Source organism: Curcuma longa, chromosome 2 (assembly GCF_044706935.1).
Source record: "Curcuma longa cultivar G26 ecotype Majalengka, Jawa Barat chromosome 2, ITB_CL_G26_1.1, whole genome shotgun sequence".
NCBI classification, from domain to species: domain Eukaryota; kingdom Viridiplantae; phylum Streptophyta; class Magnoliopsida; order Zingiberales; family Zingiberaceae; genus Curcuma; species Curcuma longa.
In genome coordinates, this window is record NC_133862.1 from 6,853,582 (window position 1) to 6,870,039 (window position 16,458).

The following is a 16,458-nucleotide window of genomic DNA, read 5'->3' on the forward strand; positions in this document are numbered from 1 at the left end:
ATATATATATAGATTAAAAATATTTTTTAAAATAATAACAAAAAGTTAATTGATTTTCAAGTTATTTTTACATTAAAATAATAAAACAATCAATTTTTTAGTTTGTTAAACTATTTATAAATTAGAAAGCTTAATTAATATTTTAATCCATCATTTTCACAAATGAAAGCTCATCTCATTAAGAAATCGAAGGGCTTGATTTGTGATTCCTTAATATAAGCGGCCTATTTTGAAATTGCTCGTTGATATAATCTCTACGGACGAGATTTGTTTATGCATCAAGATTTGTACTAAAAATGCCTGATGTGATAGGTTCATCCACCATAAAAAGTGAAATATACTTTCTCTCCTTTTTGCTTAAATAATCACAAAATAAGGGTCATTTTGCAAAAAAATATATTTATTTACTACATTATTTGTTTTGCTTAAATGATGATTTAAAATTTTGTTTTCCTACAATTAATGACACTATTTAATTTGATTCAATTATTTTTCAGCTTAAATTATAAAGAAATAATTTTAAAGAAGCCCAAATTAGTACCTATTAATTGCCTAAAAAATAAAAATCAACCAAATAAATATTAAAAATATATCATTTTTTGGTATAGATGTACTTTAGCATTGAAAATACAATCTTAAGAAAAATTAATCAATTTTAATTTATTTCTAAGAAGTAAATTGTAATCTAAGATTATTTCTAAGAAGTAAATTGTAATGTAAGAAAAGGATGGAAAATAGGGGGAATCCTTTTCTTTTCCTTCCTTTCTAATTAAGCAAAAAGATGAAATTATTGATTAGGCTTTTATTTATTTTTCCCCCCAATAATTATTTAATAGTAGAAAACATGTGAAACTATTATCTTGGATTAATTTGGAAGCAAACCACCTTTAATTAATAATAATAATAATAATAAAGTGAGTCAAGCCTCTAGAACTTAAACATTGATTTGATCCATAACTAGAATATGCTTGGGCTTTTAATTTAGAGGAAAAAATTATATTGAGGGATCAAGTATCAATTTTGGATCCTATAATGGTGGAAGAACTACAAAGGTCAATATGCCAATATAGTACTGTGACACTTCTAGATTTATTTTAATAGTCGATGAGAAATTTCTGTAAAATCAAATAGATCATTTTCTAAATTAATTAATTGAAAAAATTAAATATTTAATAATAATTATAATAATAATAATATTATGGTTAGGTCAAGAGTAAAAAAAGACAAAACGTGATGTTCTTTCCATTTCAATTAAAAACCTACGACAACCCAACTTTTTAATTTTTTTTTCCTTTTGTTTTGCTCCTCTTGTGATATTAATAAAATAAATAAATAAGAAGATTAGAATAAGGATGAATATTTTATAAATAAATTATTCTATTTTAAAATTATAAATTTCAATTTACATCCTTTTTCAAAATATTTTTTTATTTTCAGAAATTAAAGTCTTTAAAAGTTCCTCAGTGTTTTTCAGTTTATATTATTCCAACTCCTAATGTTAACATTGTCACTTAATACTATTGATTTAAGTGAATTAGAGGCCAAATGATAATACTATAAAAATTCTAGATCAAATCTAAAAAATAGTAAACTTTAAGTGGCAAATTGAACTTTTTTTTTATAGAATAACAGTTTGATAGCATAAATTATGAAAATTAATTTTTGTGCCACATGAGCTTATATAAATTTATATATATATTTTTTAAACTTTTAGGGGTAAAATTGCATAATGCTAAAAGTTTAGAGGACCACCAACAAGACAACGACCAACATGCTTTTTTCTTTTTCTAAAATGTTTTTTAATTAAAATAAAAAATGGGTGATAAAGTCAAATTTCAAAGGCTCTTGTTCTCGTTGCTTGTTTGCATAAATCAAGGAGTGCTCTTGGTTGGTGGCCTGCCCTTGCAAGCAACTCGACAAGTTGGAACTAGACTTTGATTTGATTTGATTTGGTGTAGGCCATATCTAATCTACTCCAATTGGCCTTCAAAACTTTCAAATATTTTGTTTCGCTCCCAAAGATTTGTCGTGTATCGTTTATCGGCTCACTTTACGTGAAAAAAATTCAAATATTTAAAATTCTAAAATTGTTTTCATAAAGCCGATAAATTATAGGGTTAAAATGGAAAGTTAGCTAAAAAGTTAAGTGGTTTATAGAAGTATTTCTTTTGAATGAACAAGTCAAAGACAAACTTCAAATTTGGTTGGAAAAATTGTCATGAGTGGGCCAGGTCTTGTTGAAAATTTAGCTTGAAGGAGAATAAATGCCTTTTTAGGTATTTTGTCAAAGAGATAGCTCTTCCTTTTTTTTTTACACCCCTAGAAAAAAGTATGTCTTTCATATTTTACTATTTTAAATTTAATTATTTTCAAGAAATAATTTAAGGCCCTTTATTTTAAATTGTCGTGCTTGGATAGATATTTCTTTTCTAATGATAATTTTGCACGACGGGTTTAAGAAGTAAGAGTAGTCGAGTACAGAGTTTAGAATTTAGAATTTAGAGATGAGATTTTATTTAAATCTGATTTTTAATTCTTACATAAAAGAAATAAAAATTAAAAAATAATTTTAATAATAAATGGTTATATATAGATATATAATATAGTGGAAATGGCAGGGGCCATGTGACAAGTTCCGGATTCAATTAACATGAATACTGATCAGTCCGATTCAAGACGAAACTCGGATCAAGTCAGTCTAATCGCGAGAAGCTTGAATCAGGTCAGATCAGTTCTTCGGAGTTCAACTCCAGTCTGCTTAGTATTCATCTAACTTAATTCAAGTCAACTCGATAAAACATCCAAATTCAAAGTGAGTTAGTCCGAGTCATGTCCGAGTTTAGTCCGATTGACCAGACTTATTACTGTGCACCACCCAAACTTTGCTGCTTAGACAAAACACTGTAGTTACATAACAGAAAAGATGTTGGTTATAGGAAGGTGCGAGTTACAAAACGGTACAATTATGAGGAATCTGGCTTACCTCTCTATTCCCTATATTAGATAACGGTAGGATATTCAGGTTGTCACCTAGACATCCACAGTTCGATCCCCAACTACGGCGTATTTGTAAGAATTTTTCTTCAAATAAAAATCGCAATCAAAGGATGCTGAGCATCTGGGTTGGCCACTGCGTGCGCTTCCCGATTTACCCTTATGGTCGGTGAGAAATTTTCATAGAATCGGACCAGTCATCTCAGGGATTGAGTTAATGCGACTAACTAGGATTATATTTTTTTAAAGATAACAATATCAATATAAAGAAAAAGGCATACTAAAATATTGTGTTCTATAATTTTTTTTATTTCACATTGTCCTTCCTCTCTCTCCTTATAAATCTGAGTTGAGTGTCGAATGTGACGTGTCAATATATGTGTAAGTGTCTTTCTAATCTCTCTTTGATTTTTCCAATCGTCCATGTCGGCTACCTTTGCCATAGTCCTCGCGTCACTCTAAAAAAGTTGACTCAACTGAAATTAATTCGATAGAGACTGATCCAACAAAATCCGACCTGATAATCGCCGAACCTGATAAGTGCTGACTCGATCGAGACTGACCCGATGGAAGTTGACCTCAAAAGAAGCGTCCAAATGCGGATCCGACCTCCTGAAAGAGCTTGGCCATGAGTGTACTGATCTTATATCTTTTGCAACAAAAGTGAAATTTACTATCCTAACAGTCTCATATGATCGATCTCACGATTATCTGTGAAGAGTTAAATTGAGAAACTGTAATTGACCACGACGAAAGAAGATATTATCTTGACTTCATTGAGATTCGCACCCTTGTCCTTTTCTCCAACTCTGTTCCGTTATAACCAACTCAACTATATCCAAGGATATTAATTTACGCGAATGATAATTTGCATATATTAATTAGCAAAGGATGGATCGAATGTTGTTTCCAATTTGGGATGACAGTCCAAAATGGATTAAGTGTCATACGGCCTGATCTTATTTAGAGACCGCCTTCGGCTTACTATGGCTTAATGGGCCAGCAACTCATGGTGGGTTAGGTGGGAAATGATACTTTATGTTATGTTATATTTAATAACAATAATTAAATTTTTATTCATTAGGCAGAGGCAATTATATATTTATCGTTTTATATTGTTAGATTTGATAGTCTATTATATCATAATTTATATTTAAATAAAATTTATTTTCTTTTATCATTAGTAATTATTTTTTAATTAATATGAATATTTATATGGTCTCATATTACTTAAGTTTAAGTGGGATATTTATAGATGGTTTAAGTGATATTATATAAATAGATAATATTATTTAATATTATATATATATATATATATAATAGGGGTCAGTATATTATATATATTTCGGTATTTCAATGATTGGTGGCGACTAAGTGAGGAGCTTCTAGATCTTTCGGTTCGTCGAGACTGAATTTCTGGAACCCCAAACTACTTTTTCTTGCCCTCGCTTCCTTGCCGATGGGAGCTGCTTCGACTGCCTTCTCCACCAAGTTCCTCTTCTCTCCGGCGATCCCTTATTTTGAGATCTCAGAAGGGCGCTCGCCCACTCATCGCTCGCTGCTGGCACTGTGGCTCGTCATACCTGCCTACTGGCGCGGATGCCATCTCATCACTGCTAAGGTTCAATCGCCCCCAACGCTATCACCTTTATTTCCGATTATTGTTTGATTTTGTCTCGCTTAGTAATCGATGTGAATTGGCGCCTGAATTATACCCTTATCATTCGATGGAGTTTTGTTGTCGTCGATCTCTTATATTTCTTACCAATGGATGCCAGATGTATCTTTCATGTTAGATTCTCCATCAAATACCTAACTTGTATGCCTTTAGTGTTGCGTCAGATCGTGAGAGAGATATAACAAGATTTGTCAGACTTCAAGTGCGGCCTTGCTCATCTTTTCCGTAAGTGATATTTTTTATGATCGTGACTTTTTCCCTTTTTCCCACTCCATTTTACTTATGTTCATTCTTACCAGAATGTTGAATACTCGTTCAATGCAGCATACAAGAGCTTCACTCACCATAAACGAGAGAATTGTGCCTCGGATGTCCAAGATGACACTGAAACATTTCTGAATCGGATTGTACCACAGGTGACTTTCAAGGATCCTTTACCTTACCTTTCCCTCCCTTTCCCTCACCTCCTCCCAAACAGAGCGTAAGTGATTACTGCGAAATCTAGAATTGGATTATTTTTGTATGAGTAGCATTTGATTCATCCTTTTTTTTTCATTATACCACCTGGTCGCCTAATCTCATGGACACAAATAGCCTTCTTTCATCTTAGGCGAATAGTGACTTCGCAGTTAGCTCTTAATCGCATCTAGTTTACATAAGAACCATGCAAAAACTCAGAATTATCATCAGAATTCTCAATGATATGCAATTTCACTGTTAAAGAATTGGAATGTTTTACTGGAATGTCTCGACTAGACTTGTGGATTGATTTGCGAGTAAACATTTGTTGTCGCCTAATCAGTTTCCTACGCTAGAAAGATCTATGGAAGAAAAGGGTGAGGGAAAAAGCTTCTTGGCCTTTTTATTGTTTACTGGGTGGGATGGCATAGTTTTTAAAACTGTTTGTTCATTCCCTCTTTTTTTTCTCATTCCTATTTCTTTCCTTAGCTTTAACATAAATCAATTCATAGAATCAAATTCAATTGATTCATATTACAAATGGCACAGTAACAAAGCTTGATATCTCTGATTTGGTTTATTCGAATATATTAGCAGTAAGAGCAAAGATAAAGAGAGAGAAAGAAGTAATTTGCCTGAATCCTTTCTCAAATGGTTAAAGAATGGAAGATGCATGAATTGTCAGCTGTTTCATTCCACCTTCAGCACTATCTTCATGATCTCATACACCAAGTAACTAATGGAAGCAGAAGGTAGAACCTGAGATGTAAGCATGAACACCCCCATCAAATTAGATCAAGGTTAGTATTTCTATCATTCTCATCTTCAAACTGCATTTTGGCTCAATTATTTAGTGTACCTGTAACAAGCTGGGAACCACGCCGGCATAGAGCGCAGGCAGACCACCTTGCTCGACTATCTTCACGAGCGTCGCCGCTGCACTCATCTTGTTTGCACGAACCTGCATCTGCAACTGCCGCCGCACCACTTCAAATGGATATGTAGCCGCTTCAGCACAACAACCAGCGACGGCCCCATACAACAACGTCCTCAAAGGTCCAAGCTCCAGCTGATCCAGTGCGTTCACCTGCTTCCCTTCTTGCTGCCTCATCAGAGCCACCCTCTTCTTCCCTTCAGGTGAACTCAAATAAGCTGTCTTCAACATATCGTAAACACCGTAGAAGACTGCACCCGAAGGTGCCATGCTCACAAGGGACGGCACGAGCCCCTTGTAAAGCGAGAAGAACCCCTCAGTTCGCACCATGTATCGAAAAGCCCCTACAATGCCGCCTAAAGCTTCCCCTCCTGGCGCCAGCATCTTGGTTCGAATCTAAACACAAGCACTGAATTGTGAGGTGAGTTCCTATTTACCTCTCTCAAAGAAATCAAGGCGGCACGCGATTGAACGCTATGCCGTACCGTGTCCAGTGGAATGCCGAGGACGGTGGCAGTGATACCAGCGGCGGCACCGGCAATGAACCGCTCGAAGTTGGTGATCTCTTGTCTGCCGGAGAGTTGAAGGAGCTGCTTCCGGTAAGTGTCGTAGGCGCAGAAGTGAACTGCTTTAAAGGGCGCAGTGCGAAGAATGTTCACAAGGTTGCCTTTCCAGAAGCCCTTGAGGCCTTGCGTGGTGGCGATTTTGTGGATGAGGGCAAGCAAATGGCTTTGTTCGCCGCGAAGGATGTATTCCAGCTTCAGCCTCTCGAGAGGAGCAACGAAGGTTCTGACGCAACGAGAATGGATTGTTTCAGGATGATGTCGAGGGAAGAAATTTGTCCAAATTATAATCCTCAATACCTGGAAACCATGGCGGCGACGGCGCCAGACCAGAGGTGCTTGGTGGTGTTCATGGCGGTGGCTTTTGCCCTCTGGACTCTGCGATTGGTATCCTGCTTTTGGTTCCTGTTACGGATAGCACTCATTTTCTGGTCCTCCGTCACCGATGAAGCCACCGATTCCAAAGCGTCGCCCCCCTTCACCGATAAGCTGACCGAGGACAAGGGATTCCGGCCGGCGGCAGGGGATCCCCATCCGATTGCGGCGAAAAGAGCGGGCTTTAAGCGGAGAGGAGGTGTAGAAATGGTAGATTCGGGCTTGCATCGGGGATTCTGAGAGAGCTGCCCTCCGACGGCGAAGAGGATGAAAGGGTGGTCAGAGGCCTGGATTCCGGGGAGGATGGCGGCCAAAGGAGCGAGCTTTCTTCTAGGGCTTGGATTAATGGTGGGTGATTCGTGCTCGCATCGGAGATCCAGAAAGAGGTGGACGCTGGCGGCGAAGAGGGGCGGATGGTGGTCGGAGACCTCGTCTGTGGTGCGGATTCCAGAGAGGGTAGCAGTGCGGAAGCGGAACTCCAGCATCGCCGGCATCGCGGCGAGGGAGGCAGCGGGATTCGCTAGGGTTCAGACTTCGGAGAGCGCGGCGGAGGGAAGCGAGCGGGCGGACATGGTCGACGAGACCTCGAGGTGCAACAAGAAACGACACGGATGGAATGAACAACCTTTATTTATTTATCTATTTATTTTATGTACCTTTTATTATTTATTTATGAATTAATTTTTTTACTTTTATTATTTATTTATCAATTTAGCGATACCATTATTATCAAAGGAGAAGATTAAAACAATAATTTAATTGAACTGAAAACACATCACAATAAATTAATAAACCATGAACTGGAAACAAAATTGATCGATTAAACTTAAGATGAGCGTTGGAAGATGAAACCACATTGTATAAGATGCAAACATTGTTCTTGATTTTTCAGAAGCATCTATCAAAATGCTTTTGCTGGGCTGAAATACTTTAATGTACTTACCTGACCCAACCAATATTGAAAGCTTCTAGTTTGCTCAATACGAACTAAAGAAGAAACCATGGTGGGAATCTATGTTTATTCCCACTTTGCTTTTGCTAACCTTGCATCATTTATTTATGGCATAACAATTAGGTTATATGTTACCTTTCACATTCTTATTAGTGTAGACTCCCTACACGATATCCTAAATGTGGCAATACATGCCAACTATCGACACCTATATAGGATTTTGTAGTTTGCCAATCAAAGGACTCCAAAGAATGAGTTTGAAAGTGAAATCCCACTTTGTGGGCTTCAATCCAAACTTTAGAGCATAAGGCCGAGGAGAATACATGTAGGCAATTGTAAGAGACAATTTAGTTCTTCAAATAGCTCGTGTGATGTGGATAATAATAGAAGAGAATGAAAAGATGCAAATTTTGTTGGGATATAATCAAAATTTCACATTGAAAATACATGAAAAAGATTCTGGAATTATAAGATGGAGATATTTATATTGATATAAAGCCTTTTGAGTAAAATTAAAAAATAAAATCATGAGAGTGTGAGTCCAAAGTGGATAATATATGTGGGGACCCTTGGTTTTTTTTTTTCAATTTCATGACATTTTAAGCACTATATATATATATATATATATATATATATATATATATATATATTTATTTATTTATTTGCTTGATGGGCTCGTAAAGGCCGAAATCTTAATGGGCTTTTGAAGGTGGTTGCATCAAGATTCGTGCACGCTGGCATAACAATCTAAACCGTCCTTCAGATAGAAGATATCTATAAATAAATGGAGAAGGTTAGGGTTTTGCCTACTCGAACCAGCATCGCACGCTACTCCGTCGCCAGTTTTTTGTTTTTTTTCGACATATGGCGGAAGAGGTCTCCGAGAAGCCCCACTTGGTCGAGGGCGACGAGATCGCGGCGGAAGAGATGACGCCGGAGTCCGAAGGCCCAAACAAACGGGAAAGAGAGGAGGTGAACGGGGAGAACAGTGATTCGAAGAGGCACAAGGTGGAGGAATCATTACAAGAAGGAGATACCGATGGACTTGACGGAAAGGAGGAAGTCGGAGGAGATATGGAGGTGGGAAGAAACGAAGAGGAGAGCGAAGCGGTGGGAGCAACTGTCGGACCGAAGGTATTTGGATCGTCAATCGAGATGTTCGAATACTTCCTGAAGCTTCTCCGTTCTTGGTCGCCCAATCTGAATCTCAACAAGGTGAGATTTTTTTTTGATTTAACGCATGATCTCCTGTTGATCGATCAGCTTATTCTAGTTTTGAAGTAAACCCTAAAATTCGACCTACTTCACGACGATAATGGAGATTTTAACAGTAGTTGGTATGGTATTCACCTTTGTAGCTTTGATTCTAGTCGATTTTCTTGAAGTTAATCTTGCTATTGAGCTATGCAAGTAATGGACAAGAAGATGCAAAAGCGACAAAAACAGCAATTCAGGAATCAAACTAGAATACTAATTAATACACACTTGCTAATTCACAATGTTTTTGTTTTAATCTTGCAGTATGAGCATCTGGTATTATTGGACTTGCTGAAGAAAGGACATCCTGAACCCGCAAAGAAGATCGGAGTAGGGATCGAGGCGTTCCAGGTTCGCTACCACCCGACATGGAAGAGTCGATGCTTCTTCCTTGTTCACGTCGATGGAAGTACTGACGATTTTAGCTTCCGCAAATGTGTCGATAAGATACTGCCATTGCCCGATAACATGAAAGCTGATTTGCCGTCCGGTAACTCCTCGGGCGACAGAAACGGGAGCCGAGGCGGTCGGAGAGGTGGTCGAGGCCACGGAAGGAGAGGCGGTTTCAGGAGGTAGATTAATTGCTTTATGTTTTTTATTTTTATTTATTTTTAAGAATTTGAAATAGTGTTTGTTGGCTATGATTCCGATAAAATAGAACCTTGTGTTGCGATGATTTGATGAGTAATTATTATTCCCGTTTGATCAGCAATTGGTTCCGTTGCTGATTTTTAAGATTATTTATTGCTCAATCTAGGGTTAATTTGAAATTTTACTAATTTTGTAGTAATTTTTTTAATAATCCATAGTAGATAAGACTTTTGAAATATTTCCCGATTTACTCGGTGGTTGGTGGGAAATTTCCGTGGGATCGGATCGGTCACCCCCAGAAATTGAGTCCATGAGACTGATTGGGATTTATCATTTTTAAAAAAAAATATTTATTGATGGCACGAACATGCATCAAGAGGTTACATTTTCGTGTCTTCGAACATAGCTGAGTTGGTTACGATGGAATAGATTTCAGAAGAGGACAAGGATTCAAATTTCAACAAAGCTGAAATAATACTCTCTTTCGTCGTGATCAACTGCAGCTTCTCGATTTATCTTCTCATAAATAATTATGGGGCCGTTAGAGTGACATATTTTATTTTTTTTAAAAAAAAGTTATATTTATTTATCTTCTCATAAATAATCGTGAGACGGTTAGGGTGGTAGATTTTATTTTTTTTTAAAAAAAAAGTTATATTTTTGTAGAATCTAACCTAACCATCTCCTACCTCTACCTCTTTCTTACTCTAAAAGAGTGAGATATGGGACAAAAATTAAAAAAGTGTCCTTTTTTTTTCTTATATTCCAAATAGTCAAAGGGTGTTTCACATTTATTTTTAATTAAAATGATACCTTTGACAGTGCGCAATTCTTCAAACATTCTATAATTGTTTTTCATTTAAATTACGTTATAATAGTTATTACATTGTAATTGCTAAACTTAAATTTTGATCCATTCAAATGGCAACAACAACCATAAATACTTGAATTTTGATTAAATTCAAATTGTAACAATTTAATTGCTACGATGTGATGTAAATTTTTGAGTTTCTGTATAACAAGAACAATCGAATTAAGTTAGCACTTTATCAATCCATTTTAAAATGGATCATCCATCTAAGCTTGCAATTCGCACGGATAAACCCATGACGAGCTCGAGTTGGCCAGTGAATTGAATTTTTTCTTCTAAATTTTAAAACTGCTATAGAATACAGGAAAACACATTTAAGATGAAGATCTAGATGTAATTGCCACAATAAGTACCAAGAAAATATGTTTTTTTTAAAGTACATAGATCTATCTATCTTACAGTGTTTATGAGGTCCATCAATACCAAGACCACCTCCAATATTCAAGTACTGCAGCTGGAAGCCTTGTGCTCTGGTTTGGTCGATGAAATTCACCATCAGAACAGCAGCATCTCTAGATATATCCATCCAGCTAACATAGGCACTGAGAAACATCAGACATCTAACGACTCATACATTGTGAAAATTATTTACAAATGTTACTTCATCACATACCGATCGGTTTGTGCTTACAATCATCAGACTGACCAATATTGTAATACATCATAGCATGCAAAAAAATAAAGTTTCTTCGTTTCCAATAGACTTGCTGAAGAAGCAGCAAAGCATGGAGTTACACACAAGTAAACTTTGTTAGTTATGGAATGGAGCACATATATATGATCTACTTTTCAGGCAAAAGGCATGCAACCAGTTCCCATAATCTAGTAAATTTCACATAAAACTATAGCACACCAGATCAATACCTACTCTGTTAAATCATCAGCACAAGGAAACAAACTGTTCATGTAGAACACTAGCCACAGTGAGATGGTTGATGAATAGACCATGTGAGTAGCCAAGTACCTTTGTAATAGTCGATCCAATTAGATGCAATGAACTCCTACAAGATTAATTTCAGTTGAATGTGTCTTTACTGCATCAAAAAACCATTGAAGTTTCTCATTTCGGATACCAAATTTGAATGTTTTATTTCCAGTGGCAACACGAGGATGTACCTATCGGAAAATTTCAAACAGAAAGAAAAATAAGAGATCGAAGCAAAGCAAGGGTATTGAACAGTGCAATCCTCACCTTGCACAATTGCAATTACCTTTGCGAAACTTAAAGAATTTAAAGCAGACATAAATCGTCTTATAGATTATTTGAAAAAACAACAAGAAATAAAACCAAATCCATAAGATGTCTCAAGGTACATGATTGCCATCTTCTAGGCAACAAGATCTCATTGAAAGATTCAGCATGAACCAGAGTTTCTGTGACTAAAACGAAGGTGGTGAAGAACTTAAATGAGAATCGTATGTTCTGTGTAGTATGAGAAATGCACGAGAACTTGATGTACTAAGTAACTATTATTAGCTATTCCATTGGAGAGATATCGACCAGTACCCATAAACCCTGACTATTTCGGGCTCAGCCCTGACTATTTCGGGCTCAGCTGAGGTGCCGGAGAGAGCAGAAGGAGTGGGATCGTGAAGGATTCGGGAGGAAACGGAGGCGCCGAAGAAGAAATGCGCCGCCGCCATCGCCGGCCGTGTTGCTAAGGCGAGAAGAGGTTAAAAGCTAGTAGATATAGAAGAAGAACCATAAGGGATATGGATGTCATTATGGATAAAGAAATGGTTAAGATGGTCATCTCAATAAATGTTGACCCTCGTTGACTCAAAAATCAAAGTTTAATTTTGACCCCTCAAGTATAAAATATTACAAATTATTTTACTTTCAAAATATAATTTTGCATTCTTTATGGGCCATTAAATAATCATCTGTCTATTTAAAGAACTCTCCTCACTTGTCATGGAACTAATCATATACAATTCGAAGCCAATGGCAATGGTGTCCCTTACATTTCGGCTACAACAAATTAAAAATACTCTTCTAATTCCATTGCTTTCTCTATCTATTCTTCCATGTTTCTCTATTTCACACCATTTTTACTAGCAATAGCTTGGTTGGATACACGATATCCCACCCCTTTCTCCTCTCGCTAAATAACCATCAATTTGCTCTCTTTTGAGGTAAATCTTCTTCCTCGTCTTCCTCTCCTCTCGTACCAAACATTATCGCAATCGAAAGCTCTTGTTCATCTTGGATTTCTCCGGGTTAATCTTCCTTTCTTTCCTCTACTTAGAATTGTGCATATATATTCACTTAGAATTGTTTCATGTTTTAGTTTTCTATAGAGGTTTTACTCTTTAGATATCGATATTCAGGTGGGAAAATGGCTGAAGCCATGTCAGGGACTGAGCATATTCACAAAAATGGTATGTGTAAACTAAAAAAATTTCGTTGAATTGATATTTATTTGTAGAATTTTGGTATTTATTTTGAACTCTAGATGTCGATAATTCGGAGGAGGAGAGGAAAAATAGGATGGGATCTTTCAAGAAAAAGGCAATTAGTGCCTCCTCAAAGTTTAGGAACTCTATCAACAAAAGAGGGAGGAGAAGTAGCAAGGTCATGTCCGTGGCCATCGAAGATGTTCGCGATGCTGAAGAAATGCAAGCGGTCGATGCGTTTCGCCAAACTCTTATCCTAGAAGAGCTATTGCCTGCTCGGCACGATGACTACCACATGATGCTCAGGTTTCTCAAGGCGAGGAAATTCGAGATTGATAAGACTAAGCAAATGTGGGCAGATATGCTTCAATGGAGGAAGGAATTTGGAGCCGACACAATTATGGAGGTACAACATTAACATTCTTAGTCACTATGTGTATTTCATGTGTTTGCACCCATGAATCTACTTGTAGGACTTCGAATTCGAGGAACTTGATCAAGTCTTGGAATACTACCCGCAAGGTCACCACAGTGTCGACAAGGAGGGCAGGCCTGTCTACATTGAAAGGCTAGGCTTAGTCGACGCTAACAAGATGATGCAAGTCACGACCATGGATCGATACGTCAAGTACCATGTGAGGGAATTCGAGAGGACTTTCGCTGTCAAGTTCCCTGCTTGCTCAATTGCCGCAAAAAGACACATAAATCAAAGCACAACCATCATGGATGTTCAAGGAGTGGTATGCAACTCAACTAAACTCGACTCGACTCAACTCACTAAACACACATTCTTCTTGATGAATGTGTGTGCTTGATCGATTGATGCATAGGGTTGCAGACAATTCAACAAAGTCGCGAGGGACCTCATCGGTCGTATTCAAAAAATTGATGGTGACAACTACCCTGAGGTATGATATCTACTACTATATATGCTATCTACATTAGTATTCGATACGATAAAATATTAAGCAGCAATGTTAAATGAATTCTTTCTTTCTCCAGACCTTGTGCCGCATGTTCATTGTGAATGCAGGCCAGGGATTTAGACTCCTTTGGAACACTGTGAAGAGCTTCCTTGATCCAAAGACCACTGCCAAAATCCATGTAAAATTCGATTATGCAAAATTATCTAAGAAAGTTAAGTTCTAATGAGATGTTTTTTTTGTGTCCTTTAGGTTCTCGGAAACAAGTTCCAGAGCAAGTTACTCGAGATCATCGATGCTAGGTATGTTCGTCTAGCTAGCTCGAGGTTAGAGTAACAAGTGAATTGATAATAATATGAAAATTGACTTGATTCTTTTACGACTCTTTAAGTGAGTTGCCAGAGTTCCTCGGTGGCACTTGTAACTGCGAAGGAGGTTGTCTTCGATCAGACAAAGGCCCATGGAAGGACCCTGAAATTGCCAAGGTTATCTTCATTCTCTAACTCGATATCGATTCTGTTTGTTCGATTTATATATATATATATATATATCAAGCATATATAGCTATACGTACAGATGGTTCAAAATGGCATTGGGTGTTGCGGAAGGCAACAACTCGCGAGTGCGGCCGAGGAGAAGATGATCTCTGAGGACGAAATTGTGTACCAAAAGGTGGTCGAGTCTTCACTTCTCTCGAAACTTTGTATAGTTTTGCTAAATTACTGACCGATCGACTTCTACAACATGAAGAGACAAGAGTCTTTCCATGACGATACGAGTGCGAAGATCCCCAGGAGCCATATCAAACACCCTGAACTCTCACCTGTTCATGAAGAAATGGGGGGTATGGACGGTGAGGTTACTTTGCAGAAGAACTTGGTCGTTCAGAATGCACTAGAGAAATTTCCGACGCCTTACCAGTACGATGAGTTGTTCCCGATCGTGGAGAAGGTAGTGGATGCGGGCGGTTGGAACGACGGCGATATGAAGCAGCACGAGAAGCTCGCCCTCTCCAAAGGTAGGTCGATCGATAGAATCGATCAATCCTTTAATTCTCGTTCATAGCCAACGAGACTTTAATTCCCTTCCCTTGCAGATTCCTCCTACACTCTTTCCGGCATCAACATGAACGGCGCCAGCAACAGCCACATCTTCGGCGGAGTCGTGGCGTTTGTCATGGGCGTCGTGACCATGGTGCGCGTGGGGCGGTCGATGTCGAGGAAGTTTACGAATGCAGATGTCAAGGAAGGTTGCGACTTGCAGCTGACGAGCCAAATGGCGCGGCCACCGCCCACGCCGACGGTTTCTGTTGCTGAATTTGCATGCCTGCTGACGCGCATCGGTGAGCTCGAGGAGAAGGTGAATGTCCTCGGCACTAAACCCCCGGAAATGGCAGAAGACAAGGAAGAGATGCTGAATGCCGCGGCAAAGCGCGTGGAGGAGCTCGAGTCTGAGCTCCAAGAAGCAAGGAAGGTAACATCGCACAGATTTTTCCAGAAATAAACATCAAATGTTTACTTACTTCATTTGTTTTTGCAGGCTCTTGAGGAGGCTCTGGCAAAGCAGGAGGAGTTCGCTGCATATCTCGAGAAGAAAAAGAAGAAAAAAAACAAGTTGGCAAGTTTTCTTTATTAGTAGTATGCTTTAAAGTCCTTTAAATCGAATGGAAACCATTAAAACAAAAACTAATAAACTGAATAACCACTAGCAGTGATAACAAAAAATTGAGAAAAAAAAGTTCCCTGAACCTTTTCTGTTTTCTCTATTCTTCTTGTTTAAGTTAATTAATGTCTAATTCCTGGTATTTGTGAGGGATTTATATCTTTACAAGGATCTACACAATATTAGATTTTATTTTGTTTACTTAATGCATTTTTCCCGTTTACAATTGCAGATTTCTTTCGGCTGGTAGTCTCTACCCATCAGAGGAAGTCCTCAACTTTGTGTTCTCTAGAGTGACACAGACTGAATGCAAGAATCAAGCTGCCTTAACAAATAATACTGAGAACTAAAAACATGTATCTATCTAACTTAATATATATTTTCTTGTAGATGAAGGGGGAAAAAACAGTGATGAACATTACCAATGTAATGCCAAACACAGTGGCTAATTATTTCTCACCCTTGCTACTAATAACGATCTCATCCATTCGCAAGGATAGTCTTTATTTGCTGAGTACTTGGCTTCTCCGAAGCAAATTTTGTGAGATTATGGTACAACTGGTCTCATAATTGAGTGTAGTCTTTAACTTCTTGTAACTTTATTGTAAGCAATCAAACTTGCAGAATTCAACCTAGTGCTATGCAAGGAGGTGGACTATGTTTAAACTTGTGCGTTTAAGCTATCATTGACGAACGAGTATGACACAAGGGTGTAAACCTTGAACCAGTGCCTCGCGAAAAGTGGTATCAGAACAAAAAGAAAAAATAATAAATTATCTCTTCTGAGTTAATTTCAAGTACC

The 16,458-nt window shown here is 37.6% G+C and overlaps 3 protein-coding genes across 3 annotated transcripts; 2 read left to right on the top strand and 1 right to left on the bottom strand.

Moving 5' to 3' along the window:
* Positions 1-5,681: 5,681 nt before the first annotated feature.
* On the bottom strand, positions 5,682-7,587 carry LOC141816816 (putative mitochondrial adenine nucleotide transporter BTL3). The gene is made up of 4 exons (XM_074704548.1): positions 6,929-7,587; positions 6,551-6,854; positions 5,991-6,461; positions 5,682-5,890 (listed from the first exon to the last, which is right to left on the bottom strand). The coding sequence occupies exons 1-4, from the start codon at positions 7,495-7,497 to the stop codon at positions 5,822-5,824; spliced, it is 1,413 nt and encodes a 470-aa protein (XP_074560649.1). The 5' UTR covers positions 7,498-7,587; the 3' UTR covers positions 5,682-5,821.
* A 1,194-nt stretch (positions 7,588-8,781) lies between these two features.
* LOC141816826 (protein EMBRYO DEFECTIVE 514-like) lies at positions 8,782-9,947 on the top strand. Its single transcript, XM_074704556.1, has 2 exons — positions 8,782-9,170; positions 9,477-9,947. The coding sequence occupies exons 1-2, from the start codon at positions 8,820-8,822 to the stop codon at positions 9,786-9,788; spliced, it is 663 nt and encodes a 220-aa protein (XP_074560657.1). The 5' UTR covers positions 8,782-8,819; the 3' UTR covers positions 9,789-9,947.
* A 3,066-nt stretch (positions 9,948-13,013) lies between these two features.
* LOC141816806 (phosphatidylinositol/phosphatidylcholine transfer protein SFH12-like) lies at positions 13,014-15,629 on the top strand. The gene is made up of 11 exons (XM_074704540.1): positions 13,014-13,056; positions 13,131-13,477; positions 13,545-13,811; positions 13,902-13,979; positions 14,074-14,175; positions 14,247-14,296; positions 14,386-14,479; positions 14,571-14,666; positions 14,745-15,012; positions 15,091-15,467; positions 15,534-15,629. The coding sequence occupies exons 1-11, from the start codon at positions 13,014-13,016 to the stop codon at positions 15,627-15,629; spliced, it is 1,818 nt and encodes a 605-aa protein (XP_074560641.1).
* The last annotated feature ends 829 nt before the right edge of the window (positions 15,630-16,458 follow it).

What these genes read in the sequence shown, in the direction of transcription:
- LOC141816806 (XM_074704540.1), top strand. Translation starts at nt 13,014, where the DNA reads ATGGCTGAAGCCATGTCAGGGACTGAGCATATTCACAAAAATG. An exon ending in GAGCCGACACAATTATGGAG is followed by an intron (nt 13,478 to 13,544) that starts GTACAACATTAA and finishes ATCTACTTGTAG; the next exon opens with GACTTCGAATTCGAGGAACT. An exon ending in CTCGAGATCATCGATGCTAG is followed by an intron (nt 14,297 to 14,385) that starts GTATGTTCGTCT and finishes CGACTCTTTAAG; the next exon opens with TGAGTTGCCAGAGTTCCTCG.
- LOC141816826 (XM_074704556.1), top strand. Translation starts at nt 8,820, where the DNA reads ATGGCGGAAGAGGTCTCCGAGAAGCCCCACTTGGTCGAGGGCGACGAG. An exon ending in CCAATCTGAATCTCAACAAG is followed by an intron (nt 9,171 to 9,476) that starts GTGAGATTTTTT and finishes TTAATCTTGCAG; the next exon opens with TATGAGCATCTGGTATTATT.
- LOC141816816 (XM_074704548.1), bottom strand. Translation starts at nt 7,497, where the DNA reads ATGCCGGCGATGCTGGAGTTCCGCTTCCGCACTGCTACCCTCTCTGGA. An exon ending in TCGGCATTCCACTGGACACG is followed by an intron (nt 6,462 to 6,550) that starts GTACGGCATAGC and finishes GCTTGTGTTTAG; the next exon opens with ATTCGAACCAAGATGCTGGC. An exon ending in TGGTTCCCAGCTTGTTACAG is followed by an intron (nt 5,891 to 5,990) that starts GTACACTAAATA and finishes CTTACATCTCAG; the next exon opens with GTTCTACCTTCTGCTTCCAT.